A 24,842-nucleotide genomic window follows, 5' to 3' on the forward strand; every position below is an offset into this window, starting at 1 on the left:
CTCACTAAGCAAGCATTTCAACACACAGTCATAAACAAGCATGAACACACAAACACACACACACACACACACACACACACACACAAACAGACAGACAGACATGTACACACAGCAAGCATGGACATACATACTTATATAGTGCAGGCACAGATGCTGACACCCATGAACGTTAATCAGCAGGTACTCCCACTAGAGCACTCTTGTATGTCCACACCAAGAATAAACGTTGAGATAACTCTTTAAGAGGACAAATAAATGCACGAGATAATGTGTACAAAAATGCAGTCCATAGGTCTGTCACATACGTGCATGCACACAGGCACATACAAACACACACACACACACACACACACACACACACACACACACACACACACACACACACACACACACACACACACACACACACACACACACACACACACACACACACACACACACACACACGTCAGCATACACAGAGAAACATGGAACTGGAGAATCTGGCTGCATTGCAGTAGTTAGCACCCCTTGGGTGAATAAATCACATTTTCCTTCAGAACTCGCTTTAATGAGCGCTGGAAAGTGCCGCCATACCAATGGAAATATCCAGAGAATGCTCTGGTGTTGGACGCGATACTCCGACCGTAACTCATGCGTGAATGCCACAAGGGGCACGGTAAGAAGGGGCAGCACTGGTAAGAGACTGGAAAGACTGTGGCGGAGATAAGTGAGGGGATGGGAGAATAAGGGAACAAAGAGAAAACAGGGAAAAGATAGAATTGAAACAGTTAAAACATCAACCTCTGAAAGAGAGAGAGAGAGAAAGAGAGAGAGAGATTTGTTTGTGATTAAACACTAGTTCTACCCAATAATACTATACTTCTCAGATATGCGTTGGCAACACATTTCACCTTTGCAGAGACGTATAAAGTGAGAGGTTTATGAGTGAAGAAGTGAGATTTGATTGGCTATCCCAGTGCCTCCAAGTAACCCTGGTGTCCTACTTCATGGAGTGCTGACCAGAGTCTGTGGTTATCCTGCACCGCCCTCTTATCCTTTGACCAGAAAGTTGAGATGGACAGAAAGAGAGGCTGTGTGAGAGAGAGGGCATGGTAGGAGGACAGGAGGAGGTGTTGAAGAGAGAGAAGGAGCAGATCCTAAGGCCTGTCTGAGAGTGTTGGGGCGTTTATATCCCTTCCCCCTTTTTTTTGTGCGTCGGTCTGGTCATGTGCGTTTCCCTGAGGAATCTGCTAAGGCAGTCCTGTTTAAGCTCCTCTTCTGACACACTGGAGTTGCGTGAGAACTTCAAACACAGCACAGCATACAGAGCACATCACACAGAAAGAAATACTGCACATCTGGGTAGTGAAATTAATCTCTCTTAGAAATGTTGCTAGATCAGCAATTTAGCAAATCAGCATGTTAAAGGGGAAAGCTACCAAAAATGGAGTCTATTGTATGAATAATTAAGACAAAGATGCAGAAAATGAGATGACAGGAAAATTGTAAAGACAAAGACATTTTTTTTGTACATCAGCCCTTCCTACAGTGCCAATGCAGATAAAGATTTATGCATAACTGTTAAAAATAACTCTCTTTTAAAGACGTTTCCTCCTACCGACCGCATGTGTGTGCTTTATAATTTCATTAATTCAGGTAGGGTAATCCAACCAGCTCCCTGTTATACTTACTTACAAGAAGATAAATAATGCATAAATAATATTGGATTATATACAAAAGTTTTAAAGTGTTTTAAAAAGCTTTGTAATGTAATGCATATTGCAGTCTGATTACATTAACAGATAGAACTACCTTCCTGTAATGTGTGTATGTCTTTAATTGGCATCAAACACAGTTTAATATAAAATGTAAATAGATAGTAAAATATCAGTTTCATGCATGATGACACAATGGATCATCTGTTTCAGACCTCCTGACCATGCCAGTTGCTGTTGTGTAAGCTTTTTATTTACAAGGGGATTTCCACCACAGAAATCACCATACTCCTTTCCTTTAAAATGGCTTTGGGTGAGAGAGAACAACGTCCTTCTCCGAAAGTTATAGTTAGGGCGACAACCTTTTATGGTCAAAGACAACCTCAGTGGTTAATGATGTCAGCACTGTGAGGCTTTGTCTCTGGCTGAACAAGGCCCATCTGACCCATTCTTGTCGACCACTCCCAGCAGCCTTTGGGGGAATGTAACCGTCCCCTGGGCTCCCCCCAAAAGCCACTGTGTTCGGGCGGCCATGAGCACAACAAAATAGAGGAATCCTTCAACCCAGCCCACGTGTGTTTAAAACGCTTCATTAGCACAGACACAGTGTCTCTTACTCTGGGCCTCTGACCCTAGCTGTGCAATACCCTAACTTCTTCATGTCTTCATAGTGATGAATAAGCATATCATCCATCTGTTATTGTTGATATTGTTGGAAGCTAATTTTACCAAGGTGTCTTAATGCAACGATGAACTGTTCTCACAGATCGCCCTCTGCTGGTCTGGAATGTGAAATGCAACATAACTGTCTGGATCTACTCAGCTGGAGTTCAATTAAAGATGTGACCTTCATTCCTAGAAGTGAGAGTGTACCAACACAGTACACAACACTAACACAAAGTCATGTATATCAAAACCTCTCCAAAAAGCATCAATGTGGGACTATACTATGACATCATCCCTAATGACAGCTATTCAACTGAACAGATTGTGTATGTAATCAGCCTCTGACAAGATAGAGGTCGTCACCAACTTCATTACATTTAAACAAGGACACTTTCTTTCTGTAAAGAAAGACTTGAGGACAATGCCATAATACAGGGTTTCACATATGAGTCTTTATTTCCATGAGTATGGTCTCAACTGTGGATGAAGAAGACAGCGCAAGCGGAGACGAGGCTCGGTGCTGAGACCCGTTCTGCCACTCTATGGTTGATGGACACAAACACACAAAAGACATCCTGCCTGCCCAAAATTTTGCATCTTGAATCCTCTTATAAATGTGAAATGTACTGCAGATCCCTCTTTTAGTTGTGTGTTTGCGAGTAGCCTGCATGTTCAGTGTGATTGCTTATCTTCCACACTGAGTACATACTCAAAAACACAGAAAGATAAACCTCGGTCCTCAGTATTGCACTGATTTTAGCTAGTCCCATTCCACTACACATACATTTTCTTATCCGGTGTACATGTGTATTCTCTACAGACACCACCTTCAAAGAAATCCCAGGATAGCAGCAATATGTTTTTTTTTTCTTATATAATACATTAACAATATTTTATAGGTCTATCTTCACAATACCCTACTTGTAATTTTCAGACTTGTGATTCCCCTGTGATTTCTCATGCCATTCCTTACAAACTGGATAATGATATTCTATTTGAAAGAAACCCACTAAATGTCAACAGGTATTGTGACATCACTGTGGAAACACTTCAAGGATACTGAAGAGTCAACATGTCCAACCACTAGGGGTCTCCCTCGTGTAAATTCATTTGCAGAAATGGTCACAGAAAACATGAAATCTAAATGAGCAACAAAGTACCATATACACTTGTGCTTTGAGCTCTTTCATCTTAATTCACAACAAATGTATGTTTGGTGTGTGTGTATATATATATATATATATATATATACATATATATATATATGTATATATATATATATATATATATATGTGTAGATATATACATTATGCCCTTGCCCTTTAACAGACAATTAATAATATTACACTATATATTATTAGAATATCTCTTTCTCAGAGGTAACTCTTAATTACAGTAAATATAGGGGTTCTGTTCCTGTTTGGGGAGAAAAATGGCATAGCATAGGGGCTTGGCTAGGTGGGAAGTTCACTAGGGCTAGTTCTCTCTTACTAATGAGGGTTTGCTGTAAAGGGTTGAGGATTCACAGGACTGCTGGGAGAGGGGGTGGGGTTCCCATGGTTGTGGGGTGATTTTTAAGGTAGGGAGGCCGGGGGTGGGCGGTCTTCTGTGGGGTCTTCAACAGGCGAAATTCAGTAAGAGAGGAGAGATGAACAGACGAGGGTGGAGCATCAGGGAGGATGACTCAAAACTGAACCCAGCTGGTGGAGCCATCAGATTCAGGAGGCGTCTGAGGGACAGCGCTGTAGAGAGAGAGAGAGGGAGAGAGAGAGAGAGAGAGAGAGAGAGAGAGAGATGAAAGTGAAAGACAGATGAACAGACAGAGACAGGATAAAAGTGTGATACAGGATGACAGGGGGTTGTCAGACACAGAGAGAGGGTAAGGTGAACGGCCAAAAATGAGAGAGAAAGAGAGAAAATAGGGGGTGAGGGAGGCAGTCAGACAAAGAAGGGGAGCATAAGAGAAAGATTACGGCCTTGTTGTTTATTGACACTTCTAGTAATTAGTTACTAACTTTTAGTAATAAATCAACACATTTCGAAAAATGTCTTCTATTTAAAACTTTCTTGAAATGAAGCAACTATAGCATCGCCACACCATCAGTGAGCATCGTGTGCGTTTAATGAGCTGTTTACCTCGCAGGGGTGGAGAAGTCCCCCCAAACATCAGCGGAGCTGGGATTCGACTGGACCACAGTGTTAGAATTACTGGTATCCAAGTCCAACAAATAATCTGAAAACGTGAGGAGAAGAGGAGAAGAATTACCACTCACTGCTTGGAGGACAAGCTCTCGTATGAGCAGTGAAAGGCTACAGCATCTATGATTTCACAGGACACGTTCACAACAACTGGGTGTGTTACCGCTCTCTGTTCCTCCTGAGGGTGGTGAAGTGTTGTGATTGGAGGATGGGGGCGGGGCTATCTTTCCTCCTGGAGGCGGTGGGAGGAGTCCAAAGCCTCCTGCACTCTGTGGGCGGGGTTTATCCCTTTTCTTCCCTTGCTAAAAGAGACGGTGAAAAATGTATTTTGTAAAACAACTTCCTTATAAACAAACTATTACTAAAACAATAATACATGTAAGGAAAAATACCAAAAGACAAGTAAGACTAGGCCAAGATTGATTATTGGACTAAAGAGCATGGCAAGGAAGCAGAAGACATGGAACCTGCAATAGCAAAAAGCTATAAGCTATAGCTGTAAGCTAAAAGCAAGACCTAGTTGTTTAAGTAGGGCTGAAGTAGAGTGAAATACTGTACAAATGCTTTGGTTTACCCCGATATTGAGAGTGATGGTCTGTCCCTCCTTGAAACCCAGGTCCAGTTTGGGTGTCGTGTCTGCAGTCTGAGCATTTTTACTGATCTCATCCTCTGTCTTCACCCACCTAGTGCCACAAGCGCGCACAGACACACACACACACACACACACACACACACACACACACACACACACACACACACACACACACAATAAAATGTATGTCAGAGACATCAACATCTGACATCATCATCACCACCACATGTTAAATGGATTACAATGACAAGCACAATTTTGCATTTTCGTCACAGTTACAGCCGTGACATCTAGTTCTGTAAAGACCAGCACTCACTTGAAATGGTCCTGCAGAGCCACGTTGAAGTCAAACGCGTCTCCCCTGTCCCCAAAGCCAACCCCGATGAATGCACTGCGACCTGAAACAGACGCATCAATCCCTGATAGATTTCAACAGGTCAATGGTCAGTGAGAAAAGAAAAAATGCCTGATCAACTACATGCATGCTTATGTGTGGGAAAGGCATGAATATACAAAGATTTATATATCAAATAAATATATCTAAGTGGACTCACAGATATCTGTGACGACTACAATAAGGCTAGGGCATTCAGAGCAAAACATCTGAGTAGACTGTGTTTAAACATAAAGCTTTGCATGTTGTTCTTCAGTACTGTTTGAATTACTGATTAGTCTATCAATGTGCTCTACATCCCTATTAGGCTTTTCAGATCCTTCGTACCCTGGATTACTGGTTTTGCACATGAAAACAAAGGGTGCTGGTTCCTTTGTAATAAGGTTACCTACATTCTGGAACTGTGTTACAGAATGAGATCTCTATCCTGTAAGTTGTCTATCATTTCCACCATTGCTGTAAACCTTTGGGTATTTTCTACTTGAAGAGCACACTTAACCCCATTTAGGTGAGGAGTGGTTCTGGATCATCAATTGATCTCTCCTTTAAAAACACCTTTCAAATACATTACAATTCTATGAAGGCTAATGCAAACTGGGCAATGATTCATAAGTGGCCCCATCCTACGCATTCTACTTATTATAAGCATATGATAGGTAGACTGAAATTGAAATGGCAACACTGGACAACATTACAAAAAAACATCCACATCAACAGCAGGTAAACAAATGACTTCTTACAACATAATTCAACTCTGATTATTGTGTAGATAGTGAAGTACTGTATGTCTGTAGAATTGGTAGTGGTCTTTTAGCACCAACACTTTAATGTTTTATCTACATGAATAATTCCCCTGACTAGTACTCATAAGATCATGAGAAAGAGAAAGAGAGGTACAGCAACATAGGTACAAACATCAAGGCCACATAACTGCCATACAGAAGTAAGAGAGGGGGGGTGCACACCATTGTCATCTTGTATTCTCAGCACAAAGTAGCGGCTTGAGTCACTGACGGTTTCCACGGAGATGCTTGGAAACTCGTTGATTGGCGCCTGTGCAAACAGCTCACCTGAGGAGGAGGAAGAGAAACACACAGCCTGTCTATTAGCTAGCGCATCAGTCAGCTTTGATCTGCTGACCACAGTAAGGAATGGCTGATGGCAGATATGCGTCACTGCTACTGCGACTGTACTCCAAGCTGGTAAATCATAGTAGTAAACTCTCCAAAATCAAGGTTTTCAACCGAGACTCACAAAATCTTTATGAATTTAATTTAAAGGCAATTTGGTTTCGGATTTACTAAAGTTTGTTGATATTTGAGCTCAACAGCCAGTCAAATAACACCCCTCCTTTTCGTGCTCCTGCAGTTTCATGTTGATTGGCTGGGACTGTTTATGGCTCGGTCTCGGTTTGTTTCCCATTTACAGAGCAAGGACTGTGTATGAACACTGGAGTTTTGTTTGATCACAAACACTAGACAGCTAGGGGAGCAATTTGAGCAATTTGCTAGGCTTAGAATCGCAGACTGTACTTTTAAATCATTGATTTGACTATGATGCCTGTGTAGAGTATTTAAATAACATTGCGGTAACCATAACTCACAGTGGTAGCTGGTGCAATCTTCCCTGTTATTGACTTTCATAACCGTTTATTATGCTTAAGTGTGTTTGCTGAATTACTTTATGTGCGTGTGTGTGTGTGTGTGTGTGTGTGTGTGTGTGTGTGTGTGTGTGTCACTGTAAACACCTGAGACTTTGTCTTCCAGCTTGATGAATGCCACCTTCCCTTTGGCCGTGATCCTCAAGCGCCCGCTCCAGTCGGGGGTGTCCAGCTTCCAGTCCGCTGCCCTGTGGCACAGAGGTCGGATAGATGCATCAGAGGGCAGAGAAAGGGCCTGACTACTACTTACACTCCACTGCTACAGAGGGTAATGAAATGCTTTACACTTAAAGCCCACCACCTATCACTGCTGAAATTTGATAACATTAACACACAGTTAAAACTAGCTATGAAGAGTACATGACGACTCATTCTTCTGCGTATGGCAATTATTTACTTAATTTTCCTCTCAGTGGAGATGGCAGCACTGGAAAATTACCTAGATAACAAATCAAGGCCCATGCTATATTGACTGTAATATCTTAAGCATCCTCAAGACTCAGGGACCTTATTAGCCTGCACAATATAGTGCTCATTCTTTCACCCATGAGCCATTGCTATTATGTGGGACACCCACAAGCCATTTATCTAGGCTATCAAAACAGAAACAATGTGGTTAATGAAATTAATTTCATTCATCAACCCAAGGGATTTACAACGTGGAATACAGATTTGAAGAGGGTTACTCTCCACCTCAGAGTTTAGCCTATGCTTCACGCCGAATTCTTTACATTTTCCGCCCCAAGCTTTACTTTACGCAGTGCTCTATGAATGTTTTTATAAATATGCATAGGGACATCAGGAACAACAGGCATAACTCAATTTGGTCACGAACAGGCCGTGAGATATTCTTTCATTGGCTTAGTTGTACATGGTTAACAGCACGTTAAAACAACAACAACACAATGATGTAATTTCCATGCATAACCCAAACTGGCAGGTGCAGCATTGAATGGTTTCAAACACAGAAAAAACAGTTCCCATCAAGGAGATGCGCCGAAATAAATATTAGGCTATTCGTGGCACGACACAGATGAATATAGGAATGATATTTTACAACACGTTCACTTGACTGTATTGCGGGGCACGAAGACTATTTCATCTTAATCATTTAACCTACCGATGGCCGCGGTTGGAAGCCCGCGGTGGAATGCGATAAACGTTGACATCTGGTTTCACGATTAAAATTGACTCGTATTCCCCTTCTGTCGCCATCTTGAATTAAACGCAATCGACGCGTGACATTTGTCTGAATTCCTAGCTAGGTTTTAGCGGGTGGATCGCTTGCGTCGCGACCAAATGTCAATGGCGTGATGCGGTCCTTGAATTTGGATGCGGGGAGAGATAAGCTGCGGCCTGAACGCGCATCCACAGATCCTAAAGCATCTGGATAGGCTACTTCAGGCATTGGGCATTGGGCTTAGTCTAATGACTTGACTGGAAGTCAGTGGATACGGATGAAGCATTACAGTAAATCGGCTGGATATAGCTTAATAAATCCCCATAACAAACAAATTTCAGCTTTCAAATTCGTCACAGATATATAGAGCAAAGGCAACCACGTTAAACGAGTCGATTGTTAAAATACTGACAATATTAATGGTATAATATGGGCTTTCACGCCCACTGCGTGAATATTCTAAGGAGGGTGGGATTTAAGACTGTGAGAGGCTATCTTTAGACAGGTGGACGCAAAACGGAAGCGGAAATTTCCGCAGTTGCCTGGAAGACGCTGCTTCCTTCCCTTCCCCATCACCCAAGGTTGGTATGTTTATCATTAAAATGAAAGAATGCTGTTTATTTTCATTACAGTGAAATGCAGACTTGCGTATTATGGTACGCAAGGAACCTTACAGCACTGATACATACTGAACAGCTATGACATCCAGCTAGAACTGCAGGAGCAGGAGGAGGTGTCATATTTCTGTCTCCGAAGAAGGTCCAGCTGATGCAGCGAGCCTATCCTCCTTGCAAATCACGATTTCCCCCTCCTCTGTGTTATGTACCTGTGTATCAGAGCATACATGTGACCATGCGTAAATGGAACTAGTAGGATATTTCGCTCGTACGTGGTAAAGTTGAAATAGATTCTTAACAGCTAAACGGGGCTGGCTTTGCACCTGCTCCATGCAGAAGGTTGTCAGCCTAGGTAGCCTAACATTGTATCTATTTAGTTTTGGCATCGTCTATTGGCTTCAAACAACCTATTGTAGGCATATAAAATGTAATATTGTGACAGTTAATTGATTTATTTGTCATCCTTGACATAACTCACACCTCAAACCTTCTGCTGCTAATGTGGCCGTCAAAGCAACAATTAAGCTAATCCTTTGTGAATTGTAGACGGATGTCTGTTCAGTAGTCTACCGTTCATTTGAGCGTGTATTCCTGTCTTTGGGCTACCAGATAATGCTTTTATTTGCAATACAGGCATCGATGTGTCAACTTGCCTACTATCTAAATCGCAGCGTTAATTTTAGGACTTGCATATTTCAGCTCACCGTTATCTTATTCTTGTTGACATCCGAGATTTTCTATTCCAGATTGCTTTCTTCAGTGCACATGAGATGGATTGTGCTGCTGTTTTACCTGTATCTCTGTTCATGTGCATAATATGAATTATTTGCTTTGCAGGATCATTTCTCCAGCTCTGTGGCTGTCGGAGCTAATGCTGTCCCGGTGGGAGGCACAGGGTATAAGCAGCCAGTGAGTCCAGAGCAAGAGAGACCCCTCCTATAACCTTTTCAATCAGGTAAGGAGAGCCAAGAATCTTCTCTCTATCCTGTTCATAAACGCTCCCCGCCCCAAATGTAAAATTGTGCTGTTGTCCGAGCTCCCAATGAGCCAGGAATGTAACTGAAGAAAGGGGAGTAAAGCAGCCACCGTAGACCCTTACACTTACATTTAGCAGATACTATGATCCAAAATGACCAAACGGGCCTTCTTAGTAATGACAGAAGTATACTGGTAAGAAATACAAATTTTAATTTTTTTCTATTTTGCTGAGGTAAATGAAATGGCTCACTCCATTATGTTTTGGTGCTATTGTATTGAGGCATGCGTCCTTTGTGAAATGTTTTTAAGCAACACTGTTTTGGACTGTTGATATCTTTGTAAGAGGTTTGTCTGTTTGTCCATATCTACGTTAGGCCACATGGGATTTTGTGGGCCTCTGATAAATTTGCTACCCATTCCTCCATGGTTTTCAAAAAAGAGAAAAACAACCCTTTGTTTTCATTGAAGGGACCGTGCTCTTAGCTGTTTAGCTCAATACATCTCACAAAGAGAACACCTAGTAAGAACTCTCCACTTACAACTGATTTTGAAAGATCTCTGTGCCAATAGCTGTAATGTACATTCTTGATTTTCTTGAGTCTGTGGACAATTAACTAATGCACACAAACTGTTCTGAGTTGATTAGTCAGTTCTGAAGAACAGTAGCTCTGATGAAAATGATTGTGCCTAAACGCTGTAGACTGTAGCAAAGGAAAACTGCCAGAGTATACCAGGAACTAACTGTTAGGCGAAAATTCACTCAAGTTTCCTCAGGACTCCGGAGTTGCATATAAGCATATTTATTAAACAATAACAACAAGCTCGTCGGGCTCACCCACGTTCCGGCAGGCCAGAGAGAGGCACAGGCCCTTTCTCAGAGAGAGGGAGCCCAGGCTCACTCCCAGACTGCAGAAGATGAGAGAGAAGTGAAATTAAACACATCACACAAGGATTATATAGATAGAAGTTAGCGTTCTTTGACGCCAAAACACTTTGTCAGCAGGGATAACCAGTTGGTGGGACTCTGACGTCCGAGGTCATCTTACCATGCTTCCTGTCTTGCAAGGATGTCAGTTTTACACAAGGCCGAAAGAAGCACAGTTCGACCCTCCTTATCACCTCTGGTCCAAACATGCTCTTACACATATGCAGACATATGCACCTAATAATCTGAGTTGCACACACTCAGAAACACAGAAAAGCCATATTCCTGCTTACATAAGCACATGATTCATACAAGGTAGTTATTAATACAAGGCACTTGATTAATATATTCTTAAGTCATTAACAGTGTTTCAAAATTATCTCTATCACTAACTTTGTTCAAATTTTTTTTTAATGAATGAGCAATTGGTAATTGTGATCAATTGTAATCAGAAGTGGAGTGACATAAACTGTCTATTGAACTGTATGCTCAAATGCTATACAAAAATTGTATGTAACCAGATATTTGTAGATTTGTGTATTGTTTTTATCTGTGTTGTAGTACTAGTAGTAGTAGTAGTTGTAGTAGTTGTGATTGACATTTTTTTCTGATTGGCCCGCAGTGCTGTACGCTGACTCATCTGTCACCATGACGCACTCAATGCTGCGTAGAACACTGAAGAACCTGGTTCAGAACTTCTCTGAGGCCGAAGTCAAGGTCAGAACCTATATTAACTCTATACATGCAGGTCTTCTTAATCCAGAATTACTTTATATACAGGTTTCCTAACCAGCAGATATGTTTTAAATATATTGTGTACTCACCTTGCACACAATTGTACCATATACCATAAGAAACCCAACTGACACACTTAATTCACACATACATCTGGTTCACACATGATGAAGGGCCCTATTGATGGATTAATCAAAACATACACCTTTACTTGTCTGTCAAAATGTACAGCTCTACCAGGGTGAGCTATGCGTTATTGGAAGTAACTGCGGCACATCTCTCTGCTCTTTCCCTGCTGATCCCAGGTCAGAGAGGCCACCTCCAACGACCCCTGGGGCCCCTCCAGCTCCCAGATGTCCGACATCTCTGACCTGACGTACAATGTAGTGGCCTGCAACGAGATCACGGGCATGCTGTTCAAGCGCCTCAACGACATTGGCAAGACTGGAGGCACGTGCACAAGGTAAGATCAACGAGGGAGTGGGAGAAAAGGGGAGAACAGATGAAAAGATATGGAAAGATTAGGGGGGGGGGGGATTTAAGAAAAGAGAAGAGGGGGCGGGGGGAGAGTGAGGCGGAAGAGTAGATGAAGCAAGCAAGTGTGAAGAATCGAGTGGCCGGATTCAGTTGTCTGAGAGTCTGTTTACATAGAGCCTGGATTGCCTAAAATCCGTAGAGAAATGTCTCCGGATCGACTTTTCGTTTACACGAACCGGGCGGATTGGGTCACTGAATCCGCAACCTTTGAATCGGGTCTCCAAAGTGAGTAGATTCGAACCCGCCAGCGGATTGGTGTTTCTTGTAAACCCCGATCCACACACTTTCTAAGCTGATGATGTTATTGCCACACGTGAAAGGGATGACATTAACAAGCCACACTTTAATCTATCACTGTTTAATTTATTTGCATCAGACCATTGTTCAAAACCGGGTTTTAAAAGTGTCAGCAATAGCCTATATGAGCAAATCTGACGTGAACATTTTTTCATTATAGACGGAAGTTTCAAAACGGTAACTTACACAAACAAGGGTTATGGCGAAGTGCGCGATGTTGAGTGAAATGGAAAACCCCTCTGCTTAATATGCCAGTCGTGACTGTTGCATTTTAAAGCCTCAAACTTGGAGTGCCATTTCTCCACACACCATGCTAACATAGCCCAGGAGTTTCCTAAAGGCACATAGCTACGCAAGCACAAGGTAAATACTTTGAAACGTCAGTCAGAGAAACAGACTCAGCTTTTTCGAAAATTCACAAAGTACTCTGAAACGGTCACGTTGGCATCGTATCAGGTGGCATGGAATATTGCTTGAGCAAAAAAAGTCATATAGTGAGGGAGAGGTTGTGAAGTCTTGTGTACGTGATGTTGTTGCTATCCTCAACCCTGACAATGACGGATTAAAGCAGTCTGTGTCAGACCGGCAGCTGTCATGGCACACCGTTGAACAGAGTATATTTGACATTGACAACGTAATTGAGACACAGTTATGTACACAGTTTTTTTCTTTCTGTGAGTGAGTTAATTGGAGTGTGTGTGTGTGTGTGTGTGTGTGAGAGAGAGAGAGAGAGTGTGTGTTGTTACAGTTATTTTACCGCCACCTTGCTCTCCTGTATTTTGAACACATGATCATTTATTAAATACAATTATTATTCTCCGTCACCGCTTCTCTATGGCTCTTATGTTATGTTGAATCATTTCAAGCCATTGATGGTCTGGTAACAGTGTGGCTCTTCGAAATGGTGTTGGGTTTTATTATGGCTCTTTGAGCTGGACTGGTTAGTCACCCTTGAGCTAGTTGGATCTCGACTTCGGTCTTCTTGATGCGCATGCTCCATGACGTCTTTACAGCAGATTCAACCACTCTGCTCTGCTCTAGCGTTTCCGTGTAAACGCAAATCAAATTTGCATTTTCTTGACACGGCTCCGTGTATACGCAATATAAAAAAAGGTACCGGATCCAAAAATGAATCCGGATTCAGGCAATCCAGGCTCCGTATAAACGTGGCCTCAAGTCCAGTCTATTGTCCACTGCCGGTTTTGGAGACTTGAAGACACATAAAGATGCTGAACACTTGAATAACCATCACAGTATGTCAGACCCAAATCTGTGACCGCTATGAACACAAGCCCAGATCGCTGAATTTGGAAACTAGCAAATGGAGAAAACTGAAATGAGAGCAGAGAAGATTACAGGAAGGAGGAGAGGGGAAGTGAGGGGAGGGCATTGTCACCATGGAAACAAAAATACCCATCCTCACTTTTGTGTGTCTCATGATGTAAAATATTTGCGTTTTTTTCCTCATATAGTCATAAAACTATTACTACTATATTCGGTTGGATGAGAGATACTGGGAGAAAAACTGAGCATTTGGGGTGGGAAAAAAGCATCCCTATGAATAGTAGAAAATGGATTGTTGAAGTAGTTTTCATGTCAGTGTTGGACTATGGAGATTAGACTATGACTAGACTAGACTATGGAGGTGTAATTTATAGAAATGCTGCTCCTTCCTCCCCTAGACACGGTCTGTCATTCTACTCTCAAATTGATTTCTGGTGATGGCAATGGTACTCACCATTGTGTCCTTTATGATAAAGTGGTTTTCTCTAGCAGAGAGGTGAAATAAACATTGGTTTCTGTTCATCTATAAGGCCATTGTCGGAAAGCTACCGCCTTACATCTCAAAGATGCTGGACTGGAATTCTGGACCCTATCAAACTCGCTCAAATGACTGGTTTAAGGTCCCTCGTGTACACTCTGAACTGGGAAAGTCAGCCTTTTGATTTTATTCCCCAACTTCCTGGAATGATCTTCAATACACTCTAAAAATCAATTCCCTACCTCCCTATGGACAATTAAAATCTATGATCACATACCTCCCTGCCTCAATTTGTAAATGTTTTAACAGATTTTAACTGGAAATGTCTTTTGGTGTTTTTTGTTTGTTTTTTATAATGTTAATTGTTTTATTTGTATTTGTAATCTCGGCATCATCGAAAATTAGGGCTACCCTCAATGTATTCCCAAGAATTAAAAAAGGTTGAATGAATGAAAGAAATAATAATAATAAAACATAGATTCAGCGAGTGAAATGCGACATCCAAATGCCCCCTTTTTACTATGGAAGATTAGGACAGAAATACAGCCAGCTCATGTTGCCATGCTCTCAATCAGCTGTGACTGCAATCATTGTTATGTCTTCTGTAAATTGTCTCTCTCTACTGGACTCTCCAAGGGTGGGGCATTGCAGGGCAGTTTGTTACTAACAGTGATGTGGATTTAAATGATTTATGATCGAACGCCTGCCTGAAAGCAGTTCACCCCTGTGTCCAACAACACAGGTGGCTCAGATAGTGTAATAACAGTGTTGGTGTGCACAAAATACACACACACACATTATACATGTACCCATGTTTAAACCTAATATATATTAGCTTTAATAAATGGGAATTTGAAGATTTCTGCTATCATCAATTTCTGTTTTGTTATCCATGCTATTTCAAGAATTGCTCTGTGGCTAATTATTGGGCACAAGGGACAAAAAGTTTAAATGTTGCAGGTGTGCTTTTGACTCCCATGTGACTAAAGGTTTACTTTCCTTACACCCTTCCTTGTTTCCTGTCCTCTTTCCTCCACACTTGCAGTCGCTCATGCTGTTGGAGTATCTGCTGAAGACAGGTGCAGATGGGGTCGCCACCGCGGGCCAGGAGAATGTCCACGTGGTCAAAGCTCTCACCGAGTTCCGCTTCATAGACAAAGATGGGAAAGACCAGGTGTGTGTTTATGTGCACATGCCACACACACATTTGCACACAATTGAACATGTGCATGTGTCCAAAACAAACAACATTCATTCACACAAACGCACATTTGTACATACATCAACACAACTTGGAGATGCATACACGGTTTGCACACACAAACAAACATACAACTGATAACACTAACTTCAACAAAATTCAAACCATTTATTTAAGTGGACACGGTTGGTGCACCAACTGTGGGTCACTGGAAAGATACTTGGATTACCAACTTGTTGAAGAGTTTGTGCCATCTGCTAGCTGGTCGGTCCGACATAAAGAAGTGTTGCGGGAAACCCAGAACATTTATTTTTGTTACTACCTTCTACTGCTAATTGCCTTGACTGGCCGAGGGGCACTAAAAATGGTTTGGGCCAGACCACTTGGATAAGGGGGTTTTAACAAACCTGTGAAACATGATTATTTATTACATAGTTATTTCTTTATTTTAGGATATGGAGGAAATTCTATGTTTATGTCTCAGGGTCTGTCTTGTCAATGTGTTTTGTTTGTTTTTTTGTTTGAACTGCTGAATGTTGCTCTACTGCATTTAGAGGCGTAGCAGGTTATATTCCCAGAGACTGCTGATTTTTGTCCTCTGCTGATCTTGAGGCTTAGCAGGTCCCCGGGGATATACTGAAGAAATAATAAAACGTTTATTTTTGAACCCTCACTCTGTCTGAGCTTTTTGGGCCAAACCCACATTTTGACGGCACCCCGAGGCTCGGTCCGTGAAACACACACAATCAGGCAAACAGACACAAACCCACACACACATGCATAGATGCTAACATAATTGCATTTGATTGTCCTTTTTCACAGGGCGCTACTGTCAGAGAGAAAGCTAAGCTTGTGCTGGTGCTGATTGAGGATCCAGAGAAACTAAAGGAGGAGAGGGAGATGGCAATGAAACACAAAGATAAACTAGCAAAGGCAACCACGGGTATGCAGCAGCAGCGTTAACCATATCATTCCTCTGTATATTTGTATACATAGTATATATATTCAGTATAAATAGTGTGTATGTTGCATTTGTGTGTGTGTGTGTGTGTGTGTGTGTCTTTGTCTGTGTGTGTGTGTGTGTGTGTGTGTGGTGTGTGTGTGTGTGTTTCCTAAATGCTGGTGCTCTAACATCGTTGTCTCATTTCTACCTGTAGCTGCGGAGGAAGCAGTAGCTGAGAAAGCAAAGCCAGTGGTCCTACCCTACACTGGCCTCCCCTCGCTGGACAACATTCCTTCAGTGGCCGGCCTCATGGCTGAGATGGCTGCCAAGAAGGATGAGAAACGCAAGCTGGAGGAGGAGAAGAAACTAGAGGAGCGACGGGTACGTCAGACGTCATAGCCTTCTCTTTTATTCTTAGTCAGAACTTCCAAGTTATGATTACCTCTGTTGGTAATCATTAGTCTATTGATTGTCTATTAGTAATTCCACAGATTATAAAAGCAGTTGTCAGGTTTGTAGACCTGAATCTGCCCCACCCTCCACTGCTTGATACTCAAAATATTGTGTACTATATTGAGTACTAATATACTCAAAATCTTGTGCAGATATCTAGATGTTATCTGTCTCCCACACACACTCTTGCTCTGTCTCTGTCACTGTCTCTCTCTCTCTCTGTCTCTCTCTCTCTCTGACTTTCTCTTTCCCTCTCTTCAGGCAAAAGGGGAAGGTAGTGAGATACTATGGGAGCAGGCAGCCACTACAGCACCTCCCTCTGGCTCAGACCCGTGGGGCGCCACCTCAGGACCTCCAAAGGATGATGCTCCAGCTAAAATTGACCCCTGGGGGGGCGCAAGTGAACCAGACGCTGCCAGCAATGATCCCTGGGGTGGCGGATCAGACACTTCCCCACCCAAAGAGGCTCCTCAAACTAATGATCCTTGGGGTGGAGGTTCTGATGGTGTGGAAAAGGAGTCTGCCCCTGCTAGCAATGACCCATGGGGTGGTTTGGGAGATGCCCCATCGAAGGACGCTTCTGCACCTAATGATCCTTGGGGTGGAGTATCAGACATTGCCCCGAAAGATTCCCCCCCTCCAAGCAACGACCCATGGGGTGCTTCGGGAGATGCCCCATCAAAGGACACTCCTGCAACAAACGACCCTTTTAGTGGAGGGTCAGACATTGCCCTAAAAGATTCTCCCCCTGCCAGCAACGACCCATGGGGTGCTTCGGGAGAAGTGCCATCCACAGAGGCACCTGCAGCAAATGACCCTTGGGGTGGGGGATCAAGTGACGCCCCAAAAGATTCTGGCCCCGCCACCAATTACGCTTTTGGTGGAGGATCAGACATTGTCCCAAACAATTCTGCCCCAGGCGGCGGAGACCTATGGGGGGCACCGCTCGACGCACCTGTGGAATCTCCACCATGGGAGACACCTGCTGCCAAAACCTCACCTGACGCAGTCCCAGCCAACTCCGACCCCTGGGGTGCCCCAACAGAGGCGAGCAAACCCAAACCAGACCCATTTGACACACCATCAGAGTCCCAAGAACCCAAACCAGACCCATGGGATGCTCCATCAGAAGCACGTGAAACCAAGGCAGATCCTTGGGATGCACCATCTGATATCCCTCAAGCCAAGGCAGATCCTTGGGATGCACCATCTGATATCCCTCAAGCCAAGGCAGATCCTTGGGATGCACCATCTGATATCCCTCAAGCCAAGGCAGATCCTTGGGATGCACCATCTGATATCCCTCAAGCCAAGGCAGATCCTTGGGGTGGAGGAGGGGATGGGGCATCAGCAGCATCACCCTCCGAACCATTTGGTGACGGCAAGGCAGACAGTGACCCTTGGGGTGCCCCAGGTGAAATGCATGCACTTATAAGTTATAGCTAAATCGTTTATATTATACCAGCTGCTTGTTTTAGTGGATTGCATGTTATCTCTTTCTTGGATGTTTACAAATAGGGCTTGATTTCCTGAAGATTTTTCATGTGCTAAAGGAAATCTCCTGTTAAAGGACACAGATGCAATATATAAATAATTGTGTCATGTAGTATCCTGCGTTTTTCTTTTAATAGATTCTTCCAGTACACCAGCTGGAATTTCTTTTAATGTTTGTATTCAATTTTAATTAAAACATGTGTAAATCGTGGCTAACAATTTGCTAATAGCTGAATTAGCGTACTCTTTCCATCTACAACTTGGCGTGTTTATAGGAATATCTTAATTAACAAATGTTTTCTATTTATTTTCAGCTACCTAAATGTTTTGTTTATCAGTTTAGCATGATTCTAATGCAATGCTGTAAGCATACAATATATTAGCAATATTAGCTTCACAGCTCTAATCCAGTCCTATGCTTCACTTGGACACTTAACATTTCCTGGTTGATCAGAAATACTTGGCTAATACATATACAGGTCTTATTCCTTAACTGTTTACCTGTTAACTTCAAAGTAAAGGTTTAGCGTTGTGTGACTAGTAATTACACTGGGAGCATACATGGTATATGTTGTTGAGCATTACAGAGCACTAGCTACATATGTCCTCTCAGAATATGCTAACAGCTAAGTGGGACTGTTAGCCTTGTGAGTTGCTAATCAGTTGAACCCCCCCTTTCCACAGCCACATCTCCTCCTCCTAGTGGAAATGACCCATGGGGGGCTCCGCCAGCGGCCCTCCCCAGCCCCGGAGGTGACCCCTTTGGAGGCGCTACAGATGCTTGGGGAACGCCGACCAAAAGTGCTACTAATGGTTTGTGGCTTTTCTCTTTTCTCTCGTCAGTCGGTTACATTATTTGAGAACAAAATCACTGCTCCTGCTCTGCCATACATACACAGTTGGCTCACAGTCTTTGAGTCTCATAGTCATTAGTCTTGTGGTTGAGGTAGGGTGACCAGATTTGAGTTTGTGAAAAAGAGGACACTTCAGCAACGACGGACAGACGGACGGACGGACGGAAGGGGGGGTTGGATTGGTTGTGTATAGCACAGTGGCGTAAGGTAGTTACGACACGCCCCAGTGCATGCTATTATGACGGGCCCTAGTGCACGCTAGTTACTAGTTATGAGTCGGGTGCACACACACACACACACACACACACACACACACACCATTAGGCATAATATATATATATATATATATATATATATATTAGGGGTGTAAATCTCTCATGACAAAGACGATCCGATTCGTATCTCGATACATGGGCACCATACGATACAAGAAAAGATGCATGTTGATAAAAACGATTCAGTACGATTAGATTCGATTCGATGCGATTCGATGCAGTTCAATAATTGAAAACAGTTGTGTTGTGATGAAACAATGGACCTCATTCTCGAACATTCTCTTAAGTGTCTTATTAACAGAGAGTATCTTATATATTATTATTTATTAATATCTTCTTACCAACCTCAGAAAAGATCTCCGATGGATTCATGAACGCTTTTCTTAATTGAAAGCGCTTTCTCATGCACCTGAACTTGCATACAGAAACGCCCCGCCAGCTCCTTATTAGGGCATGCTAGTGTAACGTGCACAGGCAAGCGAAAGCAACTTCAGAGACTGATCAAAATCATTTCAAAGCAAGCACCAGTAAACCCAGACCTAATTTCACCAGGGAAGAGGTGGAGGTACTGTTGCAGAATGTAGATGTGTCCATTCTATTCCACTATGTCTATATCCACGCGATTGAGTTTAGTGCTTATTTATTTATTCACTGCCATTTGCAGTGTTCATATAGCCTAGTGATTTTATTTATCTTAGGACATCACGATGGCATTATGGAATTATGACTATAAATGTTAAACATAATTGTTAATGATACAAATATTCTCCTATTTATTATTATTATTATAATTATTTAAATCCGAGAATGTCTGTAGAAACACGCAATCAACAACGATGTATCTTCCTTGGCTGAAGTAGCTAGCATAGCATAGGCCATTGAAATGAATAGGGTAGCTAGCATAGCATTGGCCATTGAAATGACTACCGCAGCTAGTTGTAATCTGTCATTCTCTCTGGTCTTGGCGTTATTTGTGAGAATACAGCCTGATTGGTTTATGCTATGCGGGCTTTGGCCAATGACAGGCTGTCATTGTTCTGACAGATCGAATGCAACAGGTCAGCGAGTGTTTTGTGTTTTGTGTAGCAAAAAAACGGAGAGACAAACGCTTGTGAACCGATTCATAACTTTTAAATCGGGCAAAGACCGGTTCATGTAATTTTAATACCGATACGGGACTTCACGCATCGATGTAGTCGTATCTTACACGCTAAAAACGGATATCGATACGTATCGGTTATTTTTTACACCCCTAATATATACGTATGTATATATATGTATTTCCAACAATGGGCCTCATTCTCGAACGCAGTTGAGAAGAATTTAAGAAGGAATTTCTTCTGAACTCCACTTCTGGTGGATTTATGAACAAATTTGGCATTCATGAAAGTTTTCTAATCTGGGATTTGTTCTGAATTTCAGAAGACTTTCAGAACGCGAAATAGCAGTCGTAAATCGGCCAGAGTTTTCTCAAATGCGATTCCTCAAAAAACCACAAGATGCCCCACTGGGCCGCTCCGTGTTAGAAGTGTTAAGGGCTGAATTTGTGAGATATCGTTGGTGATTGCGTTCACATCAACTCTACAGACATCCTCGGATTAAAATAATTATAATAATAATAAAGACGAGAATATTTGTATCATTAACAATTACGTTTCACATTTATAGTCATGATTCTACGAGGCATCGTGATGTCCTAAAATAAATAAAAGGACTACACGAACACTGCAAATGTAAGTGAATAAATAAATAAGCACTAAACTCAATCGCGTTGATAAAGCCAAAGTGGAATAGAATGGACATGTCTACATCCTGCAACAGTACCTCTACCTCTGCACTGGTGAAGTTAGATCTAGATTTTACTCGACCAGTGCCCGCTTTCAGCTTTGACATGACTCGCTTTCGAGTTGCTTTCGCGTGGATTCGGTCGATTCCGACTGCACACGTCACTACGGTTGCGTGCCCTTATAAGGAGCTGGCGGGGCGTGTATGTATGCAAATTTAAGAAACCTCATTCAGGGGGAGCACAGCTGAGAACACTTCGGCTGCGTAAGAACACATTTTCAGGCGTTCATGAATCTGGCGGAGATATTTTTCTTACGTCCGTAAGAAACATTTCAGAAGAAACTTCAGAAAACGTTCGAGAATGAGGCCCACTGTGAGGCAGTCATAGAGAAACGCAACACAAATATCCGACGAGGGAAAATCCTGGACAATGTTGGAATCCCTGCCGGACGCAATTTTTAGGTCTCAAAAAGAGGACATGTCCGGGCAAAAGAGGACGTCTGGTCACCCTAGGTTGAGATAGATAACAAACAAAAATGGATAACAATCCATTAGCAATCAAGATCTATGTACTGAAAGGTAGAAATAATGAGGAAAATCACAACAGAATATGGCCATTTCTTTGTTTTGCAGGTGACCTGACAGAGGGAGCTAAGACAAAAGCCTCCACACTGTCTGCTCCCCAGGGTAAGGAGGAGTAAGCTGGAGAGGGAGAGAATGAGAGAGAGAGAGAGAGAGAGAGAGAGGAGGGAGAAGTATACTCCTTCAGCCATTTTAAACTAAGTGCTTGTGATTTTACACCCCCTCCCTTGTGTAATTGATGCTGAAATAGATAGCAGGTAACAGTCATGTGACCCCCCACCCCACCCTGGGTAGATGTAGTTGTGTACAAGTCATCCTCATTGGTCTTCCCATTTCTCTCTCTTTCTCTTTCTCTCTCTCACTCTCTCATTTACTCTCTTCCTTACTCTCCTGTCACCATCATCCCACCTCTTCCCTCATCTCCCTTTTTGTTCGTATTTGTTCCCTCTGTCCCTTCATTTTCCCAGGCCTCTCAGCATGGCTAGACGGGCTTTCCCTGGACTTAACCATGCCTAGTAAAGGGGTCAACCAAACCACCCCTGTGGCACCCAGCTCTTTTGGTTTCACCCCTGTCACATCCAGCTCCTTCCAATCTCTAAGCACCGCTGGCCTCATGGGCATATCCAGCTATACTCCACTCCTCCCCCAGGGAGCCCCTCACCACCTCACCCCCATAGGGGGGTTTCCTACCTCGGCGCCCTCCTGGGGAGCTGGGATGGTGGCACCCCTCCGGCAAGGGGCTCCCTATGGAAGGTCTCCCAGCAGCGTGGCTGGTACACCAATGGTGACCGGGATGGGGATGCCTTTTCAGCTTCCTCGGCAGCCGTTTGGTGGCGGTATGGGTGTAGCTGGTGCAAACGCAAACAACCCTTTCCACCACTGAAGACATCCATAACCTATGAATGTTTGTACATCACCCACCCATCTCATTCCACATCTCATTCCTACCCATCCACCCACCCACCCACCCACCCTGATGCTGCACCCACAAACCTCCTTTGTATGTATGATATACTTTACTATGTATGATGTACATGATGTGTGGAGATTAAAAAAACACTATTTAAAATCAATAAGAAGCATTATATGCGCATATGTGGTCTTGGCCTTGGCGTCTGGGGGAAAGAAATGCATGTCTGTTGAGCCCCTCAGTAGAGTGAATGTGTACACTGATTGAAAGGGTGAGAGAATGAGGTAGATTCTTTTCTGTTAGTTAGTTAGTGTTTTGTTTAGTTCATCCCCTCGTGCTGTAGTTGTATTCTTTCAGGGTGTGAATTGTGAAGGGCAGTAGATGTGAAACACACACCCTAGCATCAGTGTAAACCTTCTGGCTCCTCTGTTGAATCAAGAACTTTGGGAGGGTCTCTTCAGATTCAAACTCACCCTGCAAACTGACCCACACAAAGCCACTGCTTCAGTCAAAAAATATCTACGGTCAAGATCTCCAGACATTGCTTTGACATGTCCGGTCAAAGATGGCTAATGGTCAGAAGACAGAAAGAGCATATCTCAATACAGCAGCTAAGCAAATAACAGAGGACTCATCCAGCCACCGTGGCGCTTGCCACTGTGCTAATAAGTGAAATCATACGAGTTGATGTTTTTTTTTTTTTTTTACCATGCTACAACATCTGTTTTGTGGACAAAAATATTGGAGTGATGATGATGATGTAGCTTGGAACAAAGGCTGCAAATAAGCACATGGTTGACCCTATAGGTGTTAGGCACAGGGTGGAGCCAGGGGGGAATGTGGGCAGTAGAGAGTGTCTTGCTTCTGGAACATTCCAATCAGCATCTCATTGTGTCAGAGGGCAGTTCTGGCGTTCTAAGTGATCGATGGGACAATAGCCTGTTGTGCATCTATTTATTTATTTATTTGTTTCTTTTATTTATTTATTTATTTCAATTGTTGAATTGTTATTTGTCATCTGGTTGTTTGAAAAGCTGTTTTCCTTATCAATCAAACCAGTGGGTCCATCATATTGGTTGTTCTGAGTGCCTGTGGCTTTAGTCTGACCAAGAGCAACGAAATGATGCAATCAAATCAACAGAAATACATTTAACTGAGGGGGGGTATATCTATTTTCTGTTCTCTTTCTTATTCGGCCAAGGGGTGCTCTGTGTTGATGTCTGCGGTTACTGTTAATGGTATACATATATAGTGAGAAATATGAGTTGGTTTTATATTAAAAATGAATATATTTATTTTACCAGGTATGTCAAAGGAGTGTTGTTTTCCCTGTGAAAGTGCACAATTGAGAAATAAACTGGACAAGTGACACACTGGAGACCATGGTTGTCAATTGCTTTTATATCTCTGTGTGTGTGTGTGTGTGTGTGTGTGTGTGTGTGTGTGTGTGTGTGTGTGTGTGTGTGTGTGTGTGTTTATAGTTGGGGTGAGGGTGTCATCATGTTACTGTGCATGTGTGTGCCTTGTCTTTGCACAGCTCATAAACAGTGCTTGTATTTATCTATACATTTGTAGGATATATATGTATTCAATTATATATCATCTAGACCTTCAAGGATGATGTGATTCTTAACAAACAGGGAAAAAATGCATTCCTGTATGTCCTGAGAATGTCACTTCAATTGTTTTATGCATTTATAGACATTTTTCATTGCCATGTCTTTAAAATGACATAAATAATATAATGTAGAACAGAATTATTTTTAAAATAATTAGTTTTGAAATTTGTATTAGTTTTATTTTATTTTGTTTATTATTTCTGTTTGGTTTTAGTTAGTTTTACGAGTCCATAAGTAGTTTTAGTGTTATTCTTATTTTGAGAAATGTACTGGTTTTATTCGTTTTTATTAGTGTTTCAGGAATTATGAGGAAAGCCTTGGTTTATAGAAGCTGAAAAAGGTAGGATGAAAGAATGCATGGTATGAAATATGATTTATTTAATTAATTATAGGTCTTTTTACTATGTTACTGTCTCTCAAGAAGACAGAACAGGACAAGGTGGTATAACAACCACATTGCAAGTTGAGAGGGGACAAAAATTATTTT

The 24,842-nt window shown here is 42.4% G+C and overlaps 2 protein-coding genes across 3 annotated transcripts; one reads left to right on the forward strand and one right to left on the reverse strand.

Annotated features, from left to right (window-relative positions):
- Window positions 1–2,795: 2,795 nt before the first annotated feature.
- necap1 (NECAP endocytosis associated 1) lies at window positions 2,796–8,559 on the reverse strand. 2 transcript variants are annotated; one of them, XM_012829520.3, is made up of 8 exons: window positions 8,329–8,559; window positions 7,296–7,396; window positions 6,514–6,618; window positions 5,471–5,552; window positions 5,137–5,245; window positions 4,726–4,864; window positions 4,500–4,596; window positions 2,796–4,105 (listed from the first exon to the last, which is right to left on the reverse strand). In XM_012829520.3, the coding sequence occupies exons 1-8, from the start codon at window positions 8,421–8,423 to the stop codon at window positions 4,048–4,050; spliced, it is 786 nt and encodes a 261-aa protein (XP_012684974.1). In that variant the 5' UTR covers window positions 8,424–8,559; the 3' UTR covers window positions 2,796–4,047. The 2 variants fall into 2 exon arrangements, with proteins under 2 accessions (XP_012684974.1, XP_012684973.1); XM_012829519.3 differs by having other exon boundaries at window positions 5,471–5,573.
- Window positions 8,560–8,875: 316 nt separating this feature from the next.
- On the forward strand, window positions 8,876–24,114 carry epn1b (epsin 1b). Its single transcript, XM_031585744.2, is given in 12 exon segments — window positions 8,876–8,969; window positions 9,843–9,960; window positions 11,531–11,625; window positions 11,949–12,080; window positions 12,083–12,106; window positions 15,285–15,413; window positions 16,263–16,383; window positions 16,598–16,764; window positions 17,098–18,250; window positions 19,015–19,143; window positions 21,878–21,931; window positions 22,294–24,114. Coding segments are annotated over 10 exon segments (2,394 nt in total). The 5' UTR covers window positions 8,876–8,969; window positions 9,843–9,960; window positions 11,531–11,556; the 3' UTR covers window positions 22,710–24,114.
- Window positions 24,115–24,842: the final 728 nt, after the last annotated feature.

The sequence above is a fragment of the Clupea harengus genome, chromosome 19 (genome assembly GCF_900700415.2).
Source record: "Clupea harengus chromosome 19, Ch_v2.0.2, whole genome shotgun sequence".
NCBI lineage: Eukaryota > Metazoa > Chordata > Actinopteri > Clupeiformes > Clupeidae > Clupea > Clupea harengus.